Below are 9,926 nucleotides of genomic sequence, written 5' to 3'. Positions count from 1 at the left end.
AGGCAAGGAAGGAAGAGAGTTGAAGTAACTTACAGCGGTTAGCTTTTGGTGGTGGTAGTTTGTTAGTTTTTTAAAAGAGAACACAAACAAAAAGAAAAAATAATAATCAGTGATTGTTTTTCAAAGCCAAAATCTTCAATGAAAAATAAGCTAGGCACTGGAGTTTGCAGGCATGGGATCTAATCATCTCCAAATCCTACTGAGATTGTTATTTACACCATTCTACACCAACATTTCCGTGACTATTTCTGTAGCAGCACTCAACTCTCTCTTCAGCAGACAGCTGTAACATTGCACCTTTCACACTTCTGAGGTGTCCAATATCATTAAGAGTCACTACAAAACTCCAAAGGTCCAAATTATCTGGTATGGTTACACTTTATCCTATTAAGCAAATGACGGAACAGGAAGAGCATATTTTTATGTTCGTATAAATAGCAACTCTCCTCAATTAGCTATAAAAAGATGACAGTTCATACAGCTGTTAGAACACATCAGGCAACCAGTACCTGCCATTTCAACAGCAGGACCGTCACAAGGCCCACACCACCAAGGGCAAGAAGCTAAGAAACATCTTTACTACTGTAAATAAGACCTGAAGAGGCAGAACTTCCGATTTTCAAAGAAAATGTTTAATTTTCCACGTTCATACTCATATTTTCCAACCCACAATCTGAAGTAACAGCTTTGAACCTCAAAAAGAATTATTTTTTGAGAAAATAAGAATGCATGCCACATACACGATCACGGAAGGCACTAGAGCCGGAAAACTGAGGCATATTCCCCCCAAGAAAATGTCTCAACACCAGCAGGTTGTGGAGGCAGAATTGCCAGCTCCTGAGCAGGTGACTGCTACAGCCAGTGCACATGCTGCGGCTTGGTGTCACAGAACAACAGCATGGCTGTCAGGAGGGTAAGGGATTCTCCTTCTGTGTTTCTGCCTGCTCTGGCATCTGCTCCTCCTGGTCTTTCTTTTCCTGCATCTCCTCCAACACAGTTTGAAGCCGTAGGTGTAACGCAGAATCCCTGGTTTCAACATGCTGATGATCCTGTTGTACTACCTACAATTAAAGACAGATAATCACCAAAAAAACAGGGTCAAAAAAGTTTCTGTCAAAGTGTGACTGACAAGAGCAACAGAAAGCAACAGTCTCCATTTCTACATCCAAAAAAAGCCAATAGAAAGGTGTAATTCATGCTTAGATTATTGTGAAGGTATAACACAGTGGCAAAAAATTTTAAGTGAGACCGCTGTCCTCAAGCAAAAAGTTGAAAAAGTCAGTGATTTCATCTTTTCACATGCTCATCGGACAGTGCACTTTAAGCAGAAATTATTTCTGTTCTCCTTCAGCCTCTTGCTGGGGTAAGCACCACAGACTCTTGGCCCAAAGATCACTGGATAATGAGGAGAATGGAATGCGTATTACAAAGGGAATCATAAATGAATTTTTCTAATGGTTTAAAACTGCAGCTTTTATGAACAGCTCTTCTCCCTTCCTTTTGAGGGTGTTCAGCATTCTCAGCAGAAAAGGTAATCAGTTAGGCATGAACAAAGTAAAAGATCACCATCACAGAGCAGCCACGTTCTACTCTACCTGACATGCTGTTCTAAAAGCAACTTCAGTTTGGTTTTTTTACCCCATTTTAATGTGAAGAGTTACATGAAAATCTCCTGAAGCAACGTGAAACTAGACTCCAAGCACCCAGGAGCCATTTCCTCTCTCGTACAGTACAGAAAACAGAAAGCAGTAGCAGAACACTTCAGACAGTTCCTTTGGACAGTTACTTACTTGCCAAAAATGTAAGTAGACAATCCCCAGACTACAAACCTTTATTTCAATACCTTTAAAAACAAAACAAACCCAAGAAAACAAAGCACAACCACCCAAACTGCAAGATTTATGCAAAAGATTCCAGTTCAGGATCCAGACTGAAGAACAAGAGTGGGAGTGCATTAGGCTGCTTAACTGTTAAAAAGGGATGGAAAAAAAGTGTTAGTTATTGTTGAACTGGAGGAGTTCTCACCGACCCCCTGCTACCTTACAGGGCTGACAGGCATACAGTAAATACATACACGTATTTCCAAATGGTTTCCAAGACACACTGCTAGGTAATTTGAAAGCCTTGAAGACTTACATCTTTTATCACCAGAACAAATATTTCTTGTTTCTGTCCCACACGAAGTACCTTACCCTTGGCCAGTCACGTTCATGACTAAGAGGAAAGTTTACTCTGCACAGCAAAAACATTTTATTATGACCACCACGCATGTGACTGTTTTGCTGAGAATTAAATTGAGCTAACTCAACATTAAGGGCCTGGAAGCGAAGTTTTTTGAATCCACTGGCCAAGTAACGCTGTGAATATTTAATACTTACTTTATCTGTTCCTCTTCTCTGTAAAATTATCCCACTGGCTAAAAGGGCTTTTCCTGTTTCTTCAAATAATTTTTCCTCTTCAATTTTTCCTTCTTCCTTCAGCTCATTGAATTTCTCAACAAACCTAGATTTCAAGATTGTATTTTTACTCTCACAAACAACACTTTGGCTCACCAACATAAAAAGGAGGTTTCAGAAATATTTCTAGTTTAATCATAAATAGATCTTACCTCTGGCAAGTAGATTTGTAGTTTGATTGCAACAGGTCGATAGGTCTCGGACCACTGCCATAAACTCTGTAAAATCTCCTATTGAGAAAGGAAAAGTTTAGTTTTTCAAACCATCCAAGAGGGATATGTGTGGGAGTAAATAACATTGCAACAAGAATATTCATGTAACTATTTCTCCTTTTCCCATTAGCTGTTACGTTCACCCGTTCCAGAATGTTTAATCATTTTAATAAATGCTTGTTAAATCTTCCGCACCGCCGGTGGGTCAGAGGAGCACTGCAGCCCCCCCAGCCTGGGAGGCAGCTGCAGGCAGCCCACCCTGGGCACCCAGGGGAGCTGTACGGGCCTCTGCCCTGTGGCTGCGAGGGAGCCTCCGCCTCAGGCAATGCCTTTTGCGCCTCGGCCAGTAATCAGAAATACATTAATTACAAATACAAAGGTAACACGGTGGAAACGTGCACTGCAGTTTCTCTGCGGTATAAACAGAGAAACCGGGGCCTGCAAGGTCGGTGGCAAGGGCAGCTGTGTCCCCCGGCGGGGCCAGAGGCAAGGGGCTGGGGGCAGCTCCGGGGAGCGGGGCGGGGAGCGGTGTAGCTCCGGCACCCGGGGCCGGCCGGGCGGCGGCGGTGACTCACGCTCGCACTTCGTCCTCCCGGTAGAAGATGGGCGGGATGACATCCTTCACCTTGCCGTAGCGCGGCCGCGGCACCCGGTAGACGGGCTCCCTCAGCGGGGGGAAGGCAACGTAGACATCGAACCACAGCGGCTTCTCGATCACCCCGATGCGGAGCAGGTCGCGGGTCCTGCCGGGGAGAGGAGCGACGGGGGGAGCTCAGGGACCCCCGCCCCGCCCCGGCCTTGCGCCTCCCCCCCGGGGCACCCCACCCCGCCCCGCCCGCCCCGCGCCGCCCGGCCGCCCGCCCCCCGCACCGGCTGAACACGCTCCCTATCTTCTGCAGGCGGTTGCCCGCCATGGCTGCGCCGGCGGCCGGGCCTCCCCTAGCAGCCGCCTGCCCTTCCACCCGGAAGCGGAAACGCGCGCCCTCGCCGCCAGGGCGCGCAGCCAACGGCCGAAGGGCGGCGGCGGAAGGCGGTGCCCAGGCAGCACCAGCCGATGGCCGAGCGCAGGTGCTGCCGGATCGTCCGTGTGTCCCCCAGTTTAAAGGGCCAGCGCCGCCCCCCAGGCCAACCCCTGACGGAACGCGCTGAGCAGCGCAGCCCTCCCGCTCCCCTCGTACCCGGCTGTGCCTCCCGGGGGGCCGGGGCCCTCTCAGGCGGTGGCGGTGCCAGGCCTGAGGACGGGGCTCCCGGCGGGGGGGGTCTGTCCGGGCCGCACGGGCGGGGCCTGGAGCCCCGGAGCCTGTGGAAAAGCCTGATCTCCTCAGGGGTCCTCTGCCGCCATGGCGGGCTGCTGAGGAGACCACCCCAGCCCGGGCTTTGCCCTCACCGAGGCCTCGGGCCTGTCCCCGGCTGGGGGGCCTGTCCGACACTCCACCGCCCCCGGGCCGGCTGCCCCCGAGCGGCTGGGGAAGCTGGTGCGGCTGCGTGGGGCCGGAGGCAGCGCCCCTCATGAAACCAGCCGCCTCTGCCATGCAAAAGGCCGGGGGAACGCGGGGCCCAGCCCCGGCAGCCAGCACCGATGACCCCTCCTGTCACCCCCAGCCCGCCTGCGGGCAGCTCCGAGCAGCCGCCCTCTGCTCCCACTCCGCCCGGGGTTGGGGCGGCAGCATCGGAGCCACAGCCGTCCCAGCGGTGCTGCGGGCAGGCGGAGAGGAAGGGCTGTATCCAGAACCAGCAGGGTCCTGCTCAGCACCACCGCTGGCAGGACAACAGCTGTGCCCCCCTAAGCCCTGTGGGCTATGGGCACCCGCAAGCCAAGAGGGCGGATGGGCCCGGGAAGGCAGCAGTTGTCACGAAGGCAGCAGTTGTCACCCTGCTGTGACCCATGCAGAGCCCGGCAGGGCCGCCCGGCTGCTGGCTCCGATTTCTGACTGGGCCACTGCAGAGCCCTGCTGCAGGTGACAGCCGTCCCGGGTGAGGGACACAGTCCCAAGCCAAGCAGGAGCCATGGTCGCCCACACTGGCTGGTCCCACGAGGAGGGGACACATCAGAGATTGCTGTTGCATGCTGCAGCGGCTCCTCTCGGTGAAATCATTGCTCTCCGTGCGACAGGAATGACGTCCCCAGAGGCTGGGGGTCATCCCCTCCACCCCCGGCACTTTACATCTGCCCTGTTTGCTGACCCCGAAGCTAAACACCACTGTGTCCACGTGGCAGCCGAGGAGCTTGGGGACCGGTGGTGACATCGGGCTACAAGCCATCACCAGCAGCAGGGTCTCAGGAGGATCGGTCTCACCCCAGCCACCTTTTGGTGCTGGGTTTCACAGAGCAAACGGGGGGATTTGTCACCGTGGTCTGCACAAGCCTTGTCCAGGGCTTGCACCGTGGCCTGATCCTGCCCCGGGCAGCCCCAGCGCTGCTTGCTGGGCCCAGGAGGTGGCAGCAGATGGTGCCGGGCCAGCACAGAGCCCCGGTCTGGATTTTTTACTTCGATTTATAAAATCCAGCAGCTACACCCAGGCTCCTTGCCCTGTGTAAGCAGCCTTCCCGCAGCCAGCGTTTCCACCAGCCTGATTTGAGAGAAGTGTGTTGCATCGAGGGATGCCTGGGCACTAGGTGCAGCCCTTAGCTTGGGAATGAGCTGATGGGGGAAAAAAAAATACATCCCTCCTTCCATCTTCCATCCTTGGGAAGGAAGGGGGCAGTAAATTTCCACCGCAGACCAACAGCCAGCAGGTACTCGATGCCAGTCTGAAACACCTCCAGCATCCATCCTCATCTGACCACAGTGTTCAGTCCTGGGCTCTTCTCAGCTGCCGGTCTTCTTAAAATATCATTTTGAAAGAAAAACCCTTGCCCCCATAGAGCAGAAGAATTCAAAAGGGAGCTGCTGGGACCGCTCCAGGGCTGCATCTGAGCCGCTCAAAGGACTGGCCAGGCCCTGGTCTTTTCAGCTCTTTGAAAAAGCCCTGGCTCCCCCGCAGGCTCGTGACAGTTTGCTTGGCTGCAGCAGGAAGGCAACATCCAGGGTTTCTCTAGCATTTCGATGCTTTTGACATTTAAGGCAAGAATGCCCTGACTTTTTCCAGCATCTTCTTTGACAGAGAAGGTTTCCAAGCCACACGCGAGGCTGGGAAGCACTAATCCTGCCAGCAACCAAAAGCTGCTCCTGGACAGCTGGCACAGGGCAAGCAGACTCCAGCCCCATCCCCACAAGCGAGGGGGATGCTCCACATGCTCCCCCAGCCCTGCTGCTGCCGCCCAGAGCCACCCACAAAGCGCCATGTCCCACAGCCTCAGTGGCTCCTTGCCACTGGGAAATAACCCTCCTGCGAGCCACGGGCTGCCCACAAGGGTCCCATGGTGAGGCGCTGCCTTGCTAAGGCTGCCTGGGGGGTATTTATCAAGGACAGCACAGCCTGGGCAGGCCAGAAGTCCTAATCTTCCCCAAAACAAAGGGCTTGAGGCCAAGTTTTTGGGTGCTGGCTGGGGACACGGGCCCAGCTCCTCTAAGTGGTGCTTGACACACACCTGCCCTTCCCACAAACTCAGCACAGACCCCCCTCATCTTTGAGGTGCTGCTTTTTGAGCCTCCGAGGAGTTTCTCACCAAAAGTTTCCCCCTTCCAGCCTGCTGCAGTGAACATGAAAGGAAGGGGAAGCCAAGCCCAGCACCGAGCAGGCAGTTTCCTACAGGAGCGATGCTGGGACCAGTCCCTGTGGGAGCAATTCCACCAACGCCATCCAGTTCTCCCAACTTTGCAGACCCGGCGATCCCACCAGCTCAGCATGGTGCAGAAATGTGCAGGGCTAGAGATGAATAACACGTATTTTAGAAATAATTCATTATAATAACATATTTCCGTTCTGCCAGGAGACAACGTGAAGGAGCCAGACTGCCTGCTTGACAGACGCAGAGGAGTTGCTGTGCGATACTTAATGAAACAGTTTAAAGAAAACTCATACGCCCCGTCCCCGAGAGGCTTGTTATTTTCAGAATGAAGCGGGTAAGCCACAGCGTTTTTCCTTTTCCGCTCTTTCCCAAAAGGCAGATCCCCACACAAGTAGCTGGCCATGGCTGTGCTGGGAGCTTCCACAGGGACCCGCAGGCACAGCAGCCCCCTGCCAGCGTGGGTTGGCCATCCTACTCCCCAGCACGCTCAGTGCCAGGACAGTTTCCCTGGTGCAGAGACCACCCCCGCAGCCTCTGACCCCACCGGAGCCCCCTGCGTTGGACCCTGGCTGAACCCCGGCGTGGGGACGGCAGAGAGCAGCAGTGGGTGCCCCAGAGCATCCTCGGCTGTGTCAGGACATTCCCTGAACCCTGGGCTCTCGCTGCCCCTCGCTCACCAAGAGCTCCCAGTGCTCTTCTCGCATTCTTCCACAACAGGCACCAAAGGGGACCTGCTCCTGAACCAAACATCTTGCCGGGTGGAAGCAGGACTTGCTCCTGGGTGGAGACAGGAGCTCACCAGCAACGGGTCTCCCGCAGAGCTCACTTTCTCAAGAAAATCATTGGATGTGTATCAGCACTGCCACAAACAGGGAGGAACTGAGCCAGGGTGGCTTTTGGGCATTTGCAGCCATGAGGGGCACAGCTAGAGCTGGATAAGAGCTGGTGTTCCCCTCCCCACCCTCATTTCTTTCTTTTTCCCCCTGTAATGAAATGGGAGCAAAAAAGCGAAATACACCTGAGTGTTAAGAGTACAACGGGACTTTATTATATGAATTACTATTAAACATCTTTAAGAAAAAAAATCACTTATGGAAATAAATTCTAAAATAGCAACACTCACAAACGTCACAGATTTTGTTTTGTTTTGTTCTTTTTAAACCATTTTGTATAGAAGTGATACAAACATCACTGAGAATTGTGTATTTTTATGTAAGAAATGCATTTTGGCTTCCAAGCCAGTTTTAGTGGCCTTTCTACTCATTAGACCTGATGGTGTTTTTTTTAAAAGGACATAAAAATAATCACTCTTCATCCTCCATTAAAATGATGCTTTGTGCCTCCAAGATATTTTGAAATGGCTACAGAGTGACATCATTCAGAGAGGCTTTGCCTAACCTAGGATATTTAAGGGCAAGTTGTTAGATGGTGTTAGCAGAGCCATCCCCAAGCCCCTGCGCTGAGCACGCTGCCCACCCTGTGCACTCACGGGTGTGGAGCCCGCTTTGAGCACAGGACCCTTCACGGTTAGTGCATGTTGTCAGACCCACTCAACATAAACCCTTTGCTGGCAGGGGAGGCAGAGCCAGCGAGGCCAGGGGCTTCGCACCCACCGCTAGCAGCCAGCGGAGGCTGCAGTGACACCGTCCCCTCCCCACGGCCCCTGCACCCCAGCTCGCAGCCCCCAGGCCGCCCTTGCTCTCCCTTTTCCATTTTCCCACAGGACTGAGCCCCGCTCCCCGCATGCAGCCCTGCGTGGGCTCTGGGTGGTCCCGGGAAGCAGGAGGATGCCAGACGCCTTGGGGATGTGCTCGGCCAGCCCAGCCCAAAGGAGAGCAGAGGCAGCCTGCTGCCTTCAGGCACCTCTCCACCGGCAAACTGCAGCGGGGTTACAAAGCTAGCTCCCAGCCAATGTGTCACCAACGTGCAGGCTGAGCAGAGAGGGGAGAGGAGGAACAGCAGCATTTACCACTACACCGCTCACTGCTGTTAAAGCCAGCGGTTCCAACAGGACTGACCTGTGACGTGATGCGAGACGTTGCTTGCCCAGAGCTACACTGCCAAAGAGAGCTCAACACGATCCTCTGCGGCCATGGCACGACGCAGCCCGTCCTCCAGCAAGGACGAGGAGCACAGCAAACCCTCCAAGGGCTCAGCAGTGGGAACACACGCTGCAAGTGCCCAGACACAAGTGCTTCACTGCCTCTCTGCCCCACGCACCAGACCAGCCCTCCAGTAACAACCACCACATCTGGGAGAAGCAGAATTTCCTTCCCGCCAGTGCCCGAGCTCCTGCCGACTGCCCGTCCGTGCTTCCTGCGTTCGTGGAAACTTCGCTGAAAGTTAAGCCCTCGGTAGCTAAGAGGCGCTGGAACACTGACAGGCTGATCCAGTTCCAAGCTTGATTTCCTTCCAAATATGCAGAGAGCTGCTTTGGACTGGGAGGGAGTGACAGCAGCCTCCTACAGACCCGAGCCAGCAGCGGGTAGGAAAGGAGCCCCTCCTCCCACTCCACCAGTCTCAGGCTGGGAATAAAAGTCCCACCCAGAGACTAAAGGACCTTCTGTTCCCAGCTGCAAAGCCCCAGCTTCACACTTAGCCCCTCGCACCCACAGCCACGCTTGCCCCCTGAGCCAGGCAGGGACGTGTCCCTCAGACACCCATCTGACGCTGCCTGGCACAGAGCAGCCTGGTGCAAAGCGCCTCTGCAGCACCTCCCTCCACCCGGCAGCCAGGCACACGGCGGGGAGCAGGGCAGGCTCGGAGTGGAGGCAAGGCCAGCATGGCTTGGGATGCCCTAACCCATCGGCCAGGCTGCCACGGCCTGAGGGATGCTCTTCAATCCCTCCTTAAATGAAACGGAGCAGACACCACGGCTGGGATCGGCTCACTGGGTGCGTCCTCTGCTGCTCTGATTTCAGGAACCCGACGCTTGCTGGCATCCCAGGGTGCTTCCAGCCCAGCGCATCCTGCCCTCGCCCTCGGCACCCCAGGCTTTGCCTGAGCCCTGGTGCTGCAGGGAACACTCCGTTTGTGCTAACGGGGCACTACCCAGATCCTGCAGCCCTGGACACCTCGAGCCAGCCCTGGCCGTGGCCAGGGACCAGGGAAAGGGCCAAGCAGGCAGGTCTGCACCAGTCCCCGCCATGGCGGCGAGGGCAATGGCAGCGGCACTCAACAGGTGCACCGGCTGCGCCGCGCAGGGACAGAAATCTTGGTGTCCACTTCAAAGGCGTGTGGGCTCTGCGCGGGCTTGAAAAGGAGCCTGTTGGGAGCCAGCGCCTGCAATGTGGACTTTTGTTACCAAACCCCGCGGAGAGGCAGGGAAAACAGTTGTGTGTGTTTGAAGGCTGGGCTTTCTGCGTCTGCCGCCTTCGCAGCTCCAGTCTTGCAACATTTGTGCTGGTTCACAGGAGCCAGCAAATAAAACAGGCACGTCTATAGCCACCTCCTGCATTTAGCAGTAAACAGATTATGCCGATAAAGGAGAAGAAAATGCGCTGGCGGGAGCGATTTCCGACTTTATGCTCGTCACTCATTACTTACACTGGGAAGGAATTTGTTTACGTAATTATTTTTAGCTTG

The 9,926-nt window shown here is 54.5% G+C and overlaps 1 protein-coding gene across 1 annotated transcript; it reads right to left on the bottom strand.

The window, feature by feature from the left end:
- Window positions 1-610: 610 nt before the first annotated feature.
- Window positions 611-3,686, bottom strand: MRPS23 (mitochondrial ribosomal protein S23). The gene is made up of 5 exons (XM_055700679.1): window positions 3,539-3,686; window positions 3,244-3,411; window positions 2,609-2,686; window positions 2,379-2,502; window positions 611-1,061 (listed from the first exon to the last, which is right to left on the bottom strand). Exons 1-5 carry the CDS (start codon window positions 3,580-3,582, stop codon window positions 906-908), a joined length of 570 nt encoding a protein of 189 aa, XP_055556654.1. The 5' UTR covers window positions 3,583-3,686; the 3' UTR covers window positions 611-905.
- Between the last annotated feature and the right edge of the window lie 6,240 nt (window positions 3,687-9,926).

Source organism: Falco cherrug, chromosome 1 (genome assembly GCF_023634085.1).
Source record: "Falco cherrug isolate bFalChe1 chromosome 1, bFalChe1.pri, whole genome shotgun sequence".
NCBI classification, from domain to species: domain Eukaryota; kingdom Metazoa; phylum Chordata; class Aves; order Falconiformes; family Falconidae; genus Falco; species Falco cherrug.
The sequence above is the reverse complement of the archived record's forward strand: the minus strand, read 5'-3'. Positions and strand labels throughout refer to the sequence as shown.